Here is a 17,441-nt window from a genome sequence, read left to right on the forward strand (position 1 = left end):
CAAAACGGCAGCCTCCCTGCTTGACGCTATGGCTTCTTTTTTTTCTGTAGGTCGACTCCATGATTGACATACGCTCTCTACAAAATGTCATTTGCCCCAGTGAAACGGGGTTCAGGGCCTGTTTTTTGTTGATTCTGTGTATGGCGAATACCTCCCAAAAAGCCATTTCTTGAGACGTAAGAAAATGAGTACAGAGCTACTTCCTCCTTTTTTCGGGTAGTGTTTATGCGACTGAAACAGGAGTAAAACTGGCCGCGCGCAGATAAAAGCATGTTTGGGCTTATGCTTCTCGTACGCATTCATTTAGATGCTGGAAATTGCGAGGGAGGAAAAATGTAAACAAAGCAAACAATGTCGTCACAGCAGACTGGTCAAAGCTGCAGAGGAAACTGGGTGTGAAATTCATCGACTGCGAAAAGCCAGCCTCGCACATCGCACGCGCGCACGCACGCACAAGTCGTGTTTCATGTCAGAACAACACACAAGAAGCGAAGCGCTTATTTTCCGCATGCGTCCTCCTACTCAGCGCTTCCAACGTCTCCCAGTAGTTCCGGTCTCGGGCGCAAACAGTGTGCCTGTCTTTTTTTTGCTGCTTTAGGATTGAAAATAAGATGTTTAAAGTTATAGCGTTGAGCCTTTCAAGGATGGAAGGCAGACAGGTTTTTTTTTCCATCTCTTTTGCTCACATTTTTTCCTGGTAAACATGCACCGATCGGGTGAAACTTCTCATCTGTAGAAATATGTTTTGTTTCAATATTTTCTATGTATCCCGCAAAAGACACTGAAAAAACACCGGCAGTTGTGATAAATGTATTCCTTGTAAAGGAGGGGAGAAACTACACAAACGCACGCACATAACCGCTCTTCTAACCATTCATACACTCGACTGACATCCTTGCATGTTTCACCTTCTCAATGAACAATTTGCCCCCCCCCCCCACCCCGCAGGCTGCATGAGGGATCTGCGTCTGAACGGTCGCCACCTGCCGATGGATATCCAGAGTACACGGGAAGGCGTGTCGCAGATCAGCGCGCAAGGCCTCACTCCGGGTTGCTCTTCCGACTCCTGCAGGAGGAACCAGTGCAGCCCCCCTTTCACCTGCGTGGACCTGTGGCGAGTGCACGAATGCAGGTGGCTTCAACGTAGCATGCTAACACTCTGCGCGGAAGCATAATATTCGGTCGCGATAGGTCGAATGCTAACATGCTAGGGATGGGTACACTAACATAACAGTAACATGCTAACAGTGTGTTCGCTTACGAAACCATAACATGCTAACAGTGAGTACGCTAACACAACAATATCCTGATAGCGGTGGGTGGGCTAACACAACAATAACATGCTAACAGTGAGCATGTTAACGCAACAATAATATGCTAACAGTGAGCATGTTAACGCAACAATAATATGCTAACATGCCAGTAGTGGGCACACCAACATAGCGGTGGTTCCTCTGGCATACAGCATTTTAACTGAGAATTGATTAATTGATAACATGCAAACAATCGCAATGCTAAAATGTCGAGAAAGTAGGCAAATCGATAACTTTATAGTCAGAAAAGTGTTTTTTTTTGTTTTTTTTGGGTGTGCGGTGGGAGGCGAGTTGCTCTTTGATTCTCTTTGAGGTGAAAGCCAAACGAGCTTCCTGGCGCCACTTGCGCCAATCAGAAATGGACCACGACCAACTTGTTCTGCCGCTGTGTACTCGTTAAAAATGAACATGGATGTTTTTATTTGGATTCTTTTGGTCAGATGGTGTCCCAGGCTTCTCGTGCGCTTTTTTTTTCTCCGTTCTCCTCGTTCACCCTCATTTTCTTCTTCCCCCTCCTCGTCCACCTCGCGCTCCTCGTCTCGTCTCGTAGTCCTCCTCCTCCTTCTTCTTTTTCTCCTTTTCCTCCCATTTGGCCTCGTCATGCTTGGCCCCCTCATCCTCCTCGCCCTCCTGTTTCTTGTTCTCCTCCTCTGTCCTCCCTCCTGCAGTACTCCTCATCCTGATTTTCCTTCTCCGGCCCCTCGTTCCTCGTCCTTGTCGTGGTCGGTGTTCTCCTCCTTCATCTCCCCCCTCTTGCCTCTGCCTTTGGCCCTGCTCATTTTCCTCTTGCCTACCTGCCTGCCCATCCTTCTTATTCTGCGCATCCTCTCTGTCCTCGGCTTCCTCTTGGCTCTCCCCTTCCTCGTGGTCCCGCTCGTATTCCCCTTCCTCGTCTTTTCTGGCCCTTTTCCTCTTCATCCCCCTCCCCGTGCCCATCTTGCCCGTCGGCCCCCTTCAAAGGCGCCGTAGCCGGGGCCGCCCGCTGGCTCCGGCGAGCTAATGAGCTACATTTCCGTCTCTTTGCTTTTAATGTGTCCGCCGTGTGATCCGCTCCCGCGCGTCTTTTTTTTTTTTTCCTCCCCCGCCCGCGGCCTCCTTCATTGTACCTTTTCATCCGACTCCTCCGCGACTCTCGCAACCACGTCTCCGTCTTGACCCCCGCTCGGCGAGATGAAGCGCCGCCGCTAAGTGCTCTCTTTTGCTTTACCAGCCACTCGGCTATCACGGTTATCAGGCGTGCTGGGACGAGCGTTTGCATCATCAAGCCCTTTTTCCTAAAATGAGTCCAGAACATACGGCTTCATATTTGAAAATGCATTTATCGCATCACATAATTTTTGTTACTTTATTAACAGTCAATCATTTTAAAGACGAGTAGCATTTTTGTTCTTTAACTGGCAAGGCTACACTTTTAATACTTTAAAAAATTCTAAAACATAAGACTTGATTATTTTCTTATGCTGTTTGTCTTTTTGTCTGGGGTGTTTGAAACGAATGACATCTCAGCTTTGTACGCAGTTACCGACGTATTTAAATTAATTTTTTTATTTTTTGTAATGCATGCAACCTGGAAAGAAAACGCACACGAGCATCAGGCGCATAAACGTGACTGTTCTCGCTCTGTTTACGCGTGGATGTTTACGCTCAAAATAAACACCTAACGCCAATTTTTTGGGGGGTAGGTGTGGGCGGGAGGGGGGTTCTTTTTCAACACGGCGACAACCCACCGCCTGATGAAAATTAAAACGAAAAAAAAAAAAGCGTAGGAGTCCTTTAGCGCATCGTCTGCCTTTTCCCTCACGAAGTGAGTCGACGCGATAACGAGGCTGTAAAGCGTTAAGTGTCAGTGATAAAGTCTGCTAATGACGCCGGGAGCTGCAGACTCCATTTAAATCAGACATTTTTCTTTTTTCTTTTTTTTTGAAGCATTTCTGGGCAGAGAATTCGCATGCATAAAACATGTTGGTTTGTTGCCACTTGCGAAAGCGGAATGTTTACGCTCAGATCTCATTAGCGACGACATCTCGCTAACATCGCCGCGTGAGGTGATTGACAGTCGCCAGCTTTGTTGTTGTCTGTCAGGGTTGGTCTCAGCTCGCCAGCGATGGCCGTTGATGTCGGTGATTCTGCCGGCCTTTGCTCAGGTCAAAGTCAAAGGAGGTTGTGGTTCAAATTCTCCGCAGATTGTTTTTTTTTTTTCAATTGAGCAGTCGATTTCGTTCTCCCTCTGAGTCAAATCTTGCTCTTTTTTTTTTTAAACAATAGATTGTTGGTCTGTTTCACAAAAGTTTGTCTTGATTGTAGCTTGATGTTGGATTTTACATGACGTTGGATTTTCTTCAGAGTCGCTTGTTGTTGTTTCAGTGTCGGTTGGCGTTCCGTTTTAGACTCGATTTTGTTTTCCAGTGTCGTTAGTTGTTCTCTTTAAATGAAGATTGTTGTTGTCTTTCACAGTCTACTTCGAGTTGGCTTTCGTGTCGATTGCTGTTGTACTGGATTTCAAGGTCAATTTTTCTCTTCAGAGGAGATTGTTGCCCGATTTCACGGTTGATTATTCGACTCCATTGTCGATCATTCTTTTGCATCCAAGTAAATTGTTGTTTGGGTTTCGAGGTAGATTGTTGTTCGCTTCAGAGTAGATTGTTGTTCTATCCCAGAGAAGGAATGCTTTTCGGTTCAAGCGTGGATTGGTGTTCAATTGGGATGGATGGTTTTAACGTTACTTTACGTTTGTCCTGTTTGACAAAGGATTCTTGTTTCTGATTCTCGTATTGTTTTTTTTTGGGGGGGGGGTTTCGCAGTGGGTTCTTTGTCACAGGAGATTGATGTTTTGTATACTGTGGAGTGTTGTTCTTTTTAGACGATGACACCGTCGATTGAGAGTCGACTGCTGTGCGCTTTCAGAGACATTGTTTTTCCTCTTTCGGAGTAGATTGCAGACAGCCGTCATCTTTTTCTCTCGTGTTGTGGATGCATGCTTCAACTTGCCAGCAATCAACATTGACATCGATGACTTTGCTCGCCTTTGAGAAGTTGTGGTGTCTTTATATTGGAGCTGGCAGCGTGGATCAAACCCAATCAGGCTCTCCAGAGAAGCGGAGCCGATCCGCGGGCCGGATCCAGTGTCCGGCAGGAGCGGGCGCCAGCAGGTGTTAAATGTTGTCGTAAATCGTCCCGTTAAAATAACACGCACACTCACACACGCGCCGGCCGTAAAAAGGTCAAGCGGGGGAGTCGACTTCACGTTGATACCACTTTAAAGCTAATTGCGGTGTCTGACTTGGTCGCGATTCTTCAGTTGATTGACGGTCCGCAGGAGATTATTGTTCTAGTTCAGTGATTCTCTTTCAGGCGATTGCTGGTCTGTGTTTGTTTTGTTGTATTGCTTTGTAGTCGACAGCTTTTGGTTTGTTTGTACAGGACGGTCACAGGAATTTGCTGTGTTTTGTCGATTGCTGTTCTCTTTCCCAGCATATTGTTAGAATTGTTGGTCTGTTTCAGAATTGCAGATTGCTGATTGATTCCACAGCAGATTATTTTGTATGCATTTTCTGTTGCACTCGATTTTTCGATTTTAAAGTCGACTGTTGTTTCTCCCGTCATTTTATGGCTGTTGAGTTTCATCGTTGGCCGTTGTACCGTACCAGAGTTGACCTCACAGTGTGTTGTTATTTCTGTGTCGATTGTTGTTCGATTTCCCGTCAGATTCCTTCCCACTTTGACAGTAGATCGCCGATCCGTTTCGGAGACGATTGCTGTTTGACTTCACGGGAGATTGTTGCCCTGTGACAGTCGATGTTCGTACCATGTTCGAGTTGATCTCACCGTCGGTCGTACTCTTACAGCAGAGCTCTTTGGGCCGTTTCACAGTGGATCGCTGCAACCCCGTCCTCCCCTTGTTCTCCAGATGTCCCCCGGGCCACATGATCCGCGTGAATGGCAGCAGGAAGTCATGCGTGTACACGTTGTGCGCCACGCGGCCGTGCCACCGCGGGACGTGCGTGGCGCAGTCGCCGTCCAAGTTCACCTGCCATTGCCCCGACGGCCACCGGGGGCGCCTGTGTGAGACGGCGCTGGCCGTCTACAGCGACGACGTCGGCCTCAGCTTCAGCTCGCTCTTCGCCATCTGCATCTGCTTCATGGCACTACTAGGTAATATCCCGTGTCATCTGATATGTCTCTCTTGGTAATTCAATGAAGTATTTGCTTACTGTACCATATTTTTGTAAAAAAAAAAAAAAAATATATATATATATATATATATAATTTTCATTCACCGCTTAAGATTCTCAATTCATTTTTCGAGCTTTTTCCTCTCTTCAGTAGTACATGGCGAAGTTTTTGACTAGCACTGGTTTCTGACCAAAAACACTGACTTGATTTGTTCATTTGTAATGGTGGCACCTCAAACCTCTGATGGCAAAAGATTTATTTGTTTATTATTATTATTTTTTAAGACAACTACAAAACAAGCCGTGAGCGAGGCTGCTGGTTAGCTCGAGTTTGTCAGCTTTTCTTTGCGTGCCGTTTGCCCCTCACTCCATCAACTGTCATCTTTTCTTCCAATGGTGACACACGTTCTACAACCTAGCGTGACCCCTAGCTGTGCCGTCGTGAGCGACATGTAGCGAGGCTCGCCGTAGAGCGCGCAAAAGAATTCAAATCTCTTGTCCGCTTTGATCCGCAGTTACTGAGGGAAACGTGTGACCTCACGATGCATGCAAATTGCAGAACCGACACGCGCGTGAGCCCCAACCTGAGGTCACATGAGTCACGTGATGCCAATGACGTGTCACCGCGAAGGTTGAAATTGAGATTCAGTGAGAGAATGTTGGAGATGACGACGATTTGGAGACTCTCAGTCTGCCACCTGCTGCTTATTTGCATAATGGTGTGTTCTTTCAAAAGCGTGTCGGCTCTGGGGTCTGCCCCCCTCCTCCCGCCCCCGCCACCACAAATCACGCTTGGGCGCGTCGACAAATGACCTTCCTCTTGCCAGAGGAGATTTAAATATGCTCACCTTCATTATTATTGATTGTTTGATTGCATTTTCTTTCTCCCGGGTCATAACATGTAGCCTGATTCTTATTTTATTATTTTCTCATTTCCCGTCTGTCTTTTTTTTTTTTTTGTCTTGTTTGCTTGGTTTTATTTTGCCAGTTGGAAAAGCGTCCTTGAAAGCACTCGAGCGGAATGCTCCCAATGGAGACGCCGTTTCTCTTTGATAGCACGCGCCTTCTTTTCCTTTTTGAAAAGAAAAAAATAGATTGCACTATTGTCGATATCAAATTTTATTCAATAAAATAATGAACCGGTGGACGACTGGTTAGCGTGTTGGCTCGCAGTGCAGAGGTGCAGGGTTCAATTCTGTGGCTGTGCGGATTTTCTCTACCGGATACTCCGGTTTCCTCCCTCCCACATTCTAAAAACATGCATGGCACACCAAATTGTCCCTCGGTGCGAGTGTGAGTGCGGATGGTTGTTCGTCTCTGCGTGCCCTGCTCTGCGCTGGCAACCGGTTCAGGGTGTCCCCCGCTCGCTTACTCCCCGAAGACAGCTGGGATGGGCTCCGGCACACCCCGCAACCCCTCTTGAGGAGAAGCGGATCAAAAAATGGATGGATGGAAAATAACGCGGCAAATAAAGTGACAGTTGATACGCTTGACGAGGCCACCTTGACAGTCCCGACGTGACCCCGGTTCGCGCCTCTCGAGCTGCGCCATAGCAACTCCAATCGGAACCGCGCCGACTGGAACCGAATCTGCGCGTTTTACCTTCAGATGAAGCATCCTTGAATCGTATCGCCCTCTCCGCATGTACACGTGAAAACTTTTTTATTTCGTCAAGTGGTTAGACGGTATTCTACGCAGGCCTTCGGTACTCCAGGTCTCTTCCGCACGGCCTATTACGCAAGCCCGTTGCGTACAAAGACTTTACAGGACTAATTAATCCACTTCACTTGTTGGTCTTGATTTGAGAACCGCCCGATGATTCATCGTTGTTATTTGCGCATTGTTGTCGTCGCGGGACGCTTCGCTTCGCCTTGGGAGGATTTGAAAGCCAAAAGCATCGAACCCCCCATTGACAACGCGCACACGCAATCTCATCTTGTTGCGCTGGTGTGTCGTGTTAAAATGGAGTGTGTGGAACAGCCGCCTCCTCCCCTCTCGTGTTTCTTCGTCTGCCGAGGATGACAACGATGTGCCGCAGGGTGCGAGCTGTTGTCGGCGCCGCCACGATGTTCCCCTTGTTTAATTGAGGACAATACGCGCAGCAGGCAGTCGGCGACGAGACAAGCTTGCAGATCGCACGGCCGCGTAAGCGCACGCGTGCGAAAAGAAGAAGCCCAAGATGACAAAGTAGATGAACGGGCTTTCTCAGCTCCTTTGCTCCACGAAGACCAAAAAAGGAAACTGCTAAACGGACTTTGACGCAGAAGTCCTGAAGGACAGCCGAACTGCCACTAAGTCCTCAAATCTCAGAAAGCTTCTTTGGAGCTCCCGGGACTGCCGCTAAACCGCACAAAAACAAACATCTTGCCAGTGAATCGTGAAAAACGGAATCAACTGAAACTACTCAAGCAAACGTCATCACAGCGCATCAATAAATCTCACAAGATTACCACAAATCTTGGCCTGCTAAACACACGCAGTTTTTGTCTGGATTTTGCCCCTTCCCACGGACAAAAAAATTCCCGAGATTAGATTGGAAACCTGATGTGACGTCCAACAAATCACACGCAGCTCTCCTGAGCTCTCCGAGGACGTCACGAAATCAGCCCGGACTTCCGCTCGAGTACTTGAGAATTTCTCCAATCTGATGACGACGATCACGCACTTTCCACTCCCGCATCAAGAACACAATTTCCTCCCCGTCCCTCTCTGACCCGTCACACCGCTGCGATCGTTGTCCACAGTCTCGTCAGCTCCCGTGAAAACATGGTTGCCCATCACAAATTGCTCCAGAAACTTCAACTTGGTCCAGAATTCTTCATCAGGAGAACCCCCTCCTTTCATCACATCGCCCTCATCGTGCGACAGCTCCACTGGCTTCCTGCCAAACTCCAAAATGCTTCTCTGTACGTTTAAAGCCATCCATAACCTTGCCCCCCCCCCTCCTCCCATCTGTCTGATCTTCTTCAAATTTCCGTTCCCTTTCGTTCCCTCAGGTCCTCATGCTCCTCCACCTCTGTGTACCCTCCGCCCGTCTCAGCAAGATGGGGGGGGGGGGGGGGGGCAGAGCTTTCCGCCGCTCTGCCCCCAAACTCTGGAACTCACTTCCACCCGACATCCGTAATATTGATTCTCTTGCCACGTTCAAATCCCATCTCCAAACCCACCGATTCAAAACCGCATACTCGGTTTAAATTCATCTCTTCTCTTATTATTTATCATCTTATCTGTGGTTTTATTGTTTTGTTCTTGATGTAAAGTGTCCTTTAGTGTTTTGAAAGGCGCTTATAAATAAAATGGATGATTATTATTATTGTTTTTATTATTAGACGTGTCTTGATCGGAGCCTGACCGGGTGGCTCATCTTGAAACAACGTTGGCAAATGCCTTCAGCGGGTAGCATTTGTAGAGAACCACATCACTCCCGTCTTGAATTGTGGGAATTTTTCCTCTCCGAGTAAATGAGAACCATCAATTTGGATTTTTTTTTTGGTTTTGGTTTTGTTTTTAAATCCACTTGACGTCCACATTGACCCGAGGATAAAGAAGACTTAGGGAGTCGGAAAGTTGAAGCATGGGAGCGTGGAGGAAAAACCCACCAACAAAAAAAAAAAGAATATGAGGAAGCCATGGGACCTTGGAGGCAGCAAAAACAAATCAACACATCATGTTTCACTTTCTCTCTCTCTCTCTCTTGCACGCACGCACGCAGGTCAGAAACAGTGATCAGATGTTCCATATCTCTTGTTTGGCCTTGAGAGGCCCCTTTGAGCCCACAACATCCATCTTGTTCTTGGCCCCGACCTCAGCTTATACACACACACACACACACACACACACACGCAGCACTGTAGGCTGTGTCAGGTTTTTTTTCTCAATCCCCCCCCCCCCCCGCCCCCCCCAGCTCGTGTTGGAAATCAATGCAAGCGGAGCATCCGTCTTGACAGCAGCTCATCTCAGATCTCTGTGTGCTCGTGTTGCTTTCGCATTCCCGCTAGTTTATTTACTTTTCCTCTTTTATTTATGTTTTTTACTATCGCTCTCTCTTTTCTTTATTTTCCATGTTGACTAGATTTGATATGTGTTAGTTTGTCTGTCAGCTCGCCCATAGAAGACCCAATCAATTGAACCTAATCGAAAACCTTCAGACAATTTTTGTCATTTTCACTTCAGTTTTACACACACTGAAATATATTCCATTCATTTTGAATTAATCAGCACTTTTATTCATTATTTTCTCATTAAAAACATTTTTAGATAACAGTTCCTCTTTTAGTTTTGTGGATTTTTGAAGGATTTCGAGTTTTTTGAAGGACTTTTTTTTTTTTTAAAGGTGTTACCCTTTTCCAGATTTGTCATTTTCTCCAGATTTAGTTTTTGTTTGAGAATTCAATTCACTATTCCACAATTTTTCTCCATTTTCAAACCGTTTTTTTTTCTGTGTTTCTGCTGACTTTTTTGCACATATCAGTTCAGGTTTTTTTTAATGTATTCTTAGCAAGCTTTCTTCAAAAAAGCTAAAATTTCAAAAAAAAAATCAAAATTTTCAAAAAATAAATAAATTTGACTGTCATTATAGATTTCAGATTATAGATGTCATTCGATTTTTTTTGTAAATATTGACCTTTTTCACTGATTTGTCTTGTCAGTTTTTCTCCTTTTTTTTAAACAAGTTGAGTCTTTTTTTTTTCACAATATCACTTTTTTTTTTAATGTGTTTTTGAAGCAGTTTTTGGGGAACCGTTTGGCCAAGTCTCACTTTGCAGTTGTTGTTCTTCGGCTCCCTCTTCTTCCTTCTTCTCTTTCTTCATCTTCTTCTTCCTGCTCGAGCGTTGCACTGTGAAAACGCTTTGATGGAGCAAATCTGCCAGAGTGGAGTTACGCCGCAGCAGTAAATGACTATTGATTTTTTTTTTTTCCCTTACCTCCCTTTCCCGCACTCGTCCGTCTTCTTTTCCGGCCAAATGGGCGCACGCGTATTAGATGGTCAGCTGACGGGTGAGTGGCGATCGTCGGCCCGTGACGGATCGTCTTCTTCCAAACTTGCTTGGAAAAAAAATTGCAAAAGAAAATTGTGTTCGTTGGTCATCTAAAGAAAATTCACCCTCGTAAAAAATAGTGAAAGTAAAATAAATCCTGAAAAAAAAGTGAAAAACGAGCAAAATGGGCAAAAATAAAAAAGGGAAATTAAAAGTTGCTTGCCAATCGTAAACGCACTAATAAATGAAGAAATCTGTGAAAACTGTTCATTTTTGACGAAAAATAGAAATGAAAATTCAACAGCTGGCTGAACACCATAAACCCACCCATCCCTCCATCCATCCATTTTCCATTCCGCTTTATCCTCACAAGGGGGTGGGGGGGGGGCGGTGCTGGAGCCTCTCCCAGCCATTTTCGGGCAATAGGCGGGGGACACCGTGAACCGGTTGCCAGCCAATTGCGAAGAGACGAACAACCATCCACACTCACACTCACACCTCGCAAAGGACAATTTAGAGTGTTCAATCAGCCTGCCATGTTTTTGGAATGTGGGAAGAAACCGGAGTACCCGGAGAAAACCCACGCAGGCCCGGGGAGAATTTGCAAACTCCACACAGGGAGGCCGGAGCTGGAATCGAACCCGGTACTTCTGCACTGTGAGGTCGACGCCGCAAACCTATAAAAATGTTAAATATCCATGCAATTGGTTCCACAGAAATGTTTTGGGGGTTTTTCCCCCCATTTTGGAGGAATAATAGGAATGAAAATTGAGAAGATGCTGACGATGATAACGGTGGGGGTGCATTTCAGTGCTGCTGCTGGGCATTTTCCTGTACACGCGCTGGAGGAGCTACAAGGGCCTGAAGGAGGGCGTGTACCACGTGTCGGCGCACCACGACGGCTGGGAGGACATCCGAGAGAACGTCCTCAACTACGACGAGGAGGGCGGCGGCGAGGAAGACCAGGTACCGCATCGCGGCCAACTTGACAACAACTGCAAATGGAGATACTCTCTTATTCACTCTTATGAACATCGTTGGTGCGCACTGATCCTCTGCATGCACTCCGGCGGTTCCGTGATGCTTCTGCCATGTCGACTGCGCCCCTCCCTTGCGTTGAATCTAAAGGGAACGAGTTGACCCGCTTTGACTGGTCGGGAATCAAGCCGGCTGTGTTCGCTCCCACAACGGCACAAACACCCGTTTCTAAATGGGCCCATTTAAAAAACAAAGAACAAGAACAAAGTAAACTCCACCCATGCACATAGTTGAGGCTGTGAAAGAATTAAAAATTAAAATCTTCCCCCACCCGCCCCCAAATAATCTGTAAGTACTTAAAACATTTGTCATATCTAGTAAAAAAAACAACACATTTTTAAAACTAAACCTGTGAAAGACAATCTCAAAAATGTAAAATAAATAAATATAGAAAACAAAACAAAGAAAAAATTCAATAACATAGTTGATCAAAAACAGCAACAAATGTTGCAAAAATGCATAAGCATATAAATCAAATCAAACAATTTAGAATAGAATTATAAATCAAAAACGCGAGGTCTGTCCTGACAATATGCAAAAAAATATAAATATATAAAGGTTTTAAATTTTTTTATTTTAATTTAAATTTAAATTGCGAAGGAAATTGTGAAAATTGCTGCAAAAATACAGAAACACTGAAGGAAAAAAAAATAAGAGTAAATGCCTGCCCCCCCCCCTTTCCCCATGTGAAAAACATTTCAAATCAAACATGAAAAATGGCCCAAATACAAAATGAATGCACATGCAAGCATGCATACAAACTCTGTTTGTCTTCCTCTGTGTACCTGACCTTGCTCCATCGTGCACTTGCAGCACAGGCACAAAAGCGCACGTGTTCCTTTTCCCACAGACATTTCTTTACACATTCAAACGTGTAACCGTGTTGATTGACGGGTCATCAGACATTGTTGTTGCTTTCTCCAACGTGTGTGTGTGTGTGTGTGTGTGTGTGTGTGTGTGTGTGTGTGTGTGCGAGATGTGTCATGAGTGCACATCACACACACACACAAGCTGGATGCTGATGCTGTTACCATGGCAACAACAAATCTCAGCCATGTGTGATTGTTCTTGAAAACACACACACGCGCACACACACACACAGCGGAGGAGACAAGAGTGAACGCAATTAACAGTGTTGGCGCGCGTGACGACGCTCAATTGTGCCCCACAAACACTCGGCAGTCCTTCAAAGCCTGCCGTCTATGCGCACACGCCCATGTTGTTATTGCAGAGGCGCAGATGTTGGCGTAAATTCAGTCGAGCGTTGTTATTAAATCTCTCCGGAGGCCCCCAAAAAGACCAAAAGGCTTTGAACTCATCATCGCGGCGACACTCGGCCGTCCTTCAGCCTCCTCGCGGTCACTTTCCTCCCCGTCACATCAGCGCTCGGCGAGTGATTGGTCCCGCGACGGATGAGCATCCGAGCCAGAACTCATTTTGTGTCGGATGTCAACAAGCCTGACGCAAACTATTCCCTTTCAAGCGTCAACACGGAAAATAGCGCAAACTCATCAATATCGTATGAGTGAATCCGTGGAAAAAGGCTGACACGTTTCGTGACGGCCTTTTTCCCCCCTGCCCGATGAAGTCCTTTGGTTGTGTTCCGGCTCTTGGTTTGGTTGCAACATGAAAATGAAGCTTCTCCCTGTTAGTCGGGATGCATTTTTCTGCCGAGGCTAAACGCTTCTGCAGACTTCAGAATTCAATCTGCTGCGACCATCACGAGTGCCATCAAGGCTGCCCAACCAGTCGATCGCCATCGCACCGCCCCCGAGACCGTCGCGAGGGGTGTCCAGGGAAATGGAAAAGGACAAACAAACAATTATTGTGTGTCTCTGTGCGTGTGATTAAGATCGTCTATTTTTGTGCGAGTGCCCACTGCGCTCTCGGCATCCTCTCAGTCTCAAGGTCAAGGTCAAGGTCATCTTTATTGTCAAATATGCTTTATGTATGACATGCAGCATAGATGAAATTTCTTCCTCTCAATCCTCAGTGCGTACATGCATGCAAACATGCTGTGCATTAAACACACACAGCTAAGACAAGATAGCAGCTACGCTGTATAAAAGACATAATTTGTAATGTGAACAGTAGAAACAGTGTAGACAACATAACCGATATAAACAACATAAACAGTGGCACTTGTGGCTATTGTGGGTAAAGTGAGGTAGTGCATTGTGCAATGCGCAGATGTCGGATCATAGTCACTTTCACAAAAAAACAATAAAAAAAAGTGTTTCAAAAATAAAATCAGACTGCAGGTCGCCTACGGTGGCGCAAGATTACCGGATGTTGTGAGCGCTCCGCAGTCTGCAATTGCAGCTTGTTTATTTTTTTATTTTTAAATTCTCATTCAAAGTTTGATTCTTCCTTTCGCCGTACTTCGGCCTCCGGCCTGATTTTGGCAAAGGTTCATCGTGGTCCCCTCAGTCCAGAAAAGTCTGTTCCCGAAAGGATGGCGGCTCACGTGCGCTCTTGTTTGCTTCAAAGGGGCAGCGGCTCATCTGTGACGCGCAAGCTTTCTCGGCATTTCTTAGCGCGTGTGCGTGCGCTTGTTTGTGCAGAACGCGTACGACATGGCCGAACTCCAGAAGTCCCTGCAGCCCAGCCCGGCCCAGTCGCTGCAATATTGTCGTTCCCGGGCGCTGCACCACCCGGCGCCGGCGCCGCCGCACCACCGCCACTTCCTCCACCAGGCCTCGACGCCGCGGGCCTCCGGCCAGCCGCCGGACGCCCCCGCCTCCGGCACGCCGCCCCCTTCGTCCGCCTCGGGGGCGGCCTGCGGGGCGCGGCGTGACGTCGCGCCCGCCCGCTCGCCGGCCCAGGGGCAGCCCCCCCGGCGCTCGCTCTCCTTCTCCAGCCAGGACCTGGCCCGCTACCTGTGCGAGATCATCCGCGACGCCGACCGGCACCCGGACACGGGGCCCTTTGACTCGCTGCAGGTGTTCTCCACCGAGGGCGGCGGCTCCCCGGCGGGCTCGCTCAGCTCCTTCAGCTCGGCGGGCTTGGACGGCGGCGACGGGGCGGCCGACGCCCGGCGCGAGGAGACGCTCGGGGACTGGGGGCCGCGCTTCGAGAAGCTGAGGGCGCTGTACGAGCGGGCCGAGGCCAGTGACCTCTGAACTCTGGCCGCACGGGACCCTTTCCGGGGCGCGGCGGGTGACCGCCGGACAAACACGCACACGCTCACACACCGACTCTTGATGTTATTTGCCGGCAGGCGATTCGCCGGGGAACGGAAGGTGGCGGTCGAGCTCCAGCGCGACGTCTCGGGCTGGGGCGGCGGGGCAGCTGACCCCCGCCGTCGATGTCAACCGAGGTCCCGTAAATGTGAAAATCAATGGGTTTGGGTGTGTTTTTATACACGGAACAGCAGAGACACCTAAAAATGTATTTTTCGCCTCTTTGCCTGTTTCTTGTTGTGTAAGTAATCCCTTGACGGCCACTTTATTGGGCGCACAGTCAAGCATGTCTCTGGTCAACACCATCGCAAAAACCATTCAACTGCGCAGACGACGCTGCGGCGCCTTTCTCGCCGTCCAACGACATCCCAACGACTCAAAAATGGTGACAATTCAACTTAAAAAAGCCACAGGGAGTTAAGAAGTGTTTCATCTCATTCGCTGGCCCGCCAATCAATGAAACACTTCGCAAAGGAAGGCAAAGGCGAGTGCGCGAATGCACCCCGCCGTTTGGCCCGGCTTCAAAAAGAAATGAGAAAGCTGGACGATGTCATCAAGTGCCTGATTCGCTGGTCCGCCGTGATCTTTGTCGCACACGCTAACGTGGAAATTTGATGCGGAAAAGGTGTGAAGGTTGCTCATGCTATTAGCGGTGGAAGGTTCCGATGTCGCACGCTGGAGAAGAAAGCCGCCAAAACGAGCGCGGCAGCTTCAAAAACAAAACAAAAAAGAGAATCCCATTTTGTTTTTTTGTGGCTTGTCAACTGAAAAAAACCCACTCCTTGACGTTTACAGAAATCAGTGTGGGGAGGCGATATGGACAAAAGTATTGAGACACAGCGAGTTGGGCAAAAAAAAAAAAGACGAGACCAATTTTTGACCAATTTGCACCGAATTTGACTGAAAACCATTTCCCACTATTTTTACAATTTTCCCTTTTTTTTGTTTTGTTTTGTACAGCTTTCAAAATGTTTTGTCATATACAGTTGGACCATTTTCACTCATTTTCTCGTGCTTTTTCAAATTGACAATTTGCACTATTTTGACCATTTGTCACTTTTTTGAGGAGGAGGGGGAGGGCTTTCAATATTGTGGCCATTTTTCACCCACATTTTCGTAAATGTCATTATTGAAATAGTCATTTGTCATTTATTTTCACTTTTCATTTAGTTACACGCCTCCATGTGCGCGTGTGTGCGGCGTCTTAAATAACACGACCTTGATTTTTGAATCAAGCCGACTGTCAGCCGAGAATTAAGCTTGAGCGCCAAATTCATGCGAGCGTTTGCACGGCCATCGCTGGACGGCGAGCCGCGTCCCAAGACTTTTGTCCATATGTTCAGGAGGGATCTTTGCGGGCTTTTGTTTTGGCTTTGTTTGTTTCCTTCGGTGTGATGTCGATTGCGCACGCGCGCCGCTTCTTCACGCGGCCTTGTACATAGACAGAGAAACAGATTATTTATGTGACGCGCTCGCTGTTGCCGCCTGCCGCAAACGAAAGAAACGGGAGAGCCAAGTGGAAAACAATCAAGAAGTTAAAGGGAAAAAAAAGTAAAAATCATTTTCTTTAAAAAAAAAAAAAAAAATCATCCGTGAAGACGAGCCTCGACGAGGTTTGTGCTTTGTATTTGCTCTCGTTTGTTTTCCTCAATCAAGTCGACTGCTACCGGAGTGCAAATCCAAAATGGCCGAGCGTCTTTTTGGTGAGGCGCAATACTGAGCAGCGACCGTGGCTGGACACACAATTTTGTCAGATTAGCCAATTCACCCCATATATTTTTTTTTTAATGGTAAAAATTAGACATTTGGATTCATTTTTTCCAACATTTTTATTCTTGTTTTGAGACAAAAATCTTTTTTTTTTCCTCCCCCCCAAAGCAGTGAACCTTAAAGTGTGTTGTGAAACATGAGTGTGCCGAGAAAGAAATCATCAGGTGTGTCGTGGGGGAATTGTGCACTGTCAATTATTTTCACCCCAATAGTTTTGTCCCCCCCCCCCCCCTCCAAAAAATGTTGTTAATTTCTCCATGACATCGTAACGGGCAAAGGAATTCAAACGCTCTTCCGCCAGATGACAGGAAGTTTGCCATGTACCTGTTTTTTTCCCCGTTTGCTAAGTGGCGTGCCGTGAGAGTCTCGTGACGCTCAAAAGAATCATTGCTCACGTCACCGTTTTGGCATTTGAGTACAACAGCATTTCATGTTGAACAACTGCTTGTTTTCATTCTTTTATGAATTGACATTTGATTGAAATGGTCACTGAGTAACTCTTTCGCTGTTTCCTAATTTTATGTGCAGCGCATAATGCTGCCTACAATCATTTTTCATATTCTCTTGAGGAATAAAATCTGTCTCGTTTCTGATGAACACTGATGTCTCCTACCCTACTGTATTGGTCATGATGGTGATAGTTGAAATAGATTTTTTGGTGTTCAGTTTGAAGCACTGACTTGAAGCTCATTTTTACCACAATCTTATTTTTTTAGGGGACAGATGAATTTCCATTTTGCATCATTTATCTTTCCGGCTCGTCGCTCATCTTAATTTTCGAAAACATTTTATGTTTGCGCTGCGCAAGGGACGCCGCACTCACTGATTCGAAAGCGCAAAGCGTCACCTCGTCGCAACTGGCGTCGTCAACGTCCAAAAAAAAAACACGTTCAGTGACGGCGATGCCGCCTGTCAATCACGTGCTGCGAAAACGTGCCACATTCTCCACTCGGTCTTTTTCTTCTTGTCAACTCCTCCGCAGCCGCC

The 17,441-nt window shown here is 46.9% G+C and overlaps 1 protein-coding gene across 1 annotated transcript in view; it reads left to right on the plus strand.

The window, feature by feature from the left end:
* LOC147208110 (neural-cadherin) overlaps positions 1-17,053 on the plus strand; it is a 174,243-nt gene extending 157,190 nt beyond the window's left edge. Inside the window, exons 35-38 of the mRNA XM_086107945.1 lie at positions 949-1,132; positions 5,221-5,465; positions 11,276-11,430; positions 14,067-17,053. Of these exons, the coding sequence (XP_085964071.1) occupies positions 949-1,132; positions 5,221-5,465; positions 11,276-11,430; positions 14,067-14,624 (1,142 nt within the window). The 3' untranslated portion in view covers positions 14,625-17,053. The remainder of the gene's footprint in view (positions 1-948; positions 1,133-5,220; positions 5,466-11,275; positions 11,431-14,066) is intronic.
* The last annotated feature ends 388 nt before the right edge of the window (positions 17,054-17,441 follow it).

This window comes from Hippocampus guttulatus, chromosome 3 (assembly GCF_054856545.1).
Source record: "Hippocampus guttulatus isolate MCC_2025c chromosome 3, RoL_Hgut_1.0, whole genome shotgun sequence".
In the NCBI taxonomy this organism is placed as follows: domain Eukaryota; kingdom Metazoa; phylum Chordata; class Actinopteri; order Syngnathiformes; family Syngnathidae; genus Hippocampus; species Hippocampus guttulatus.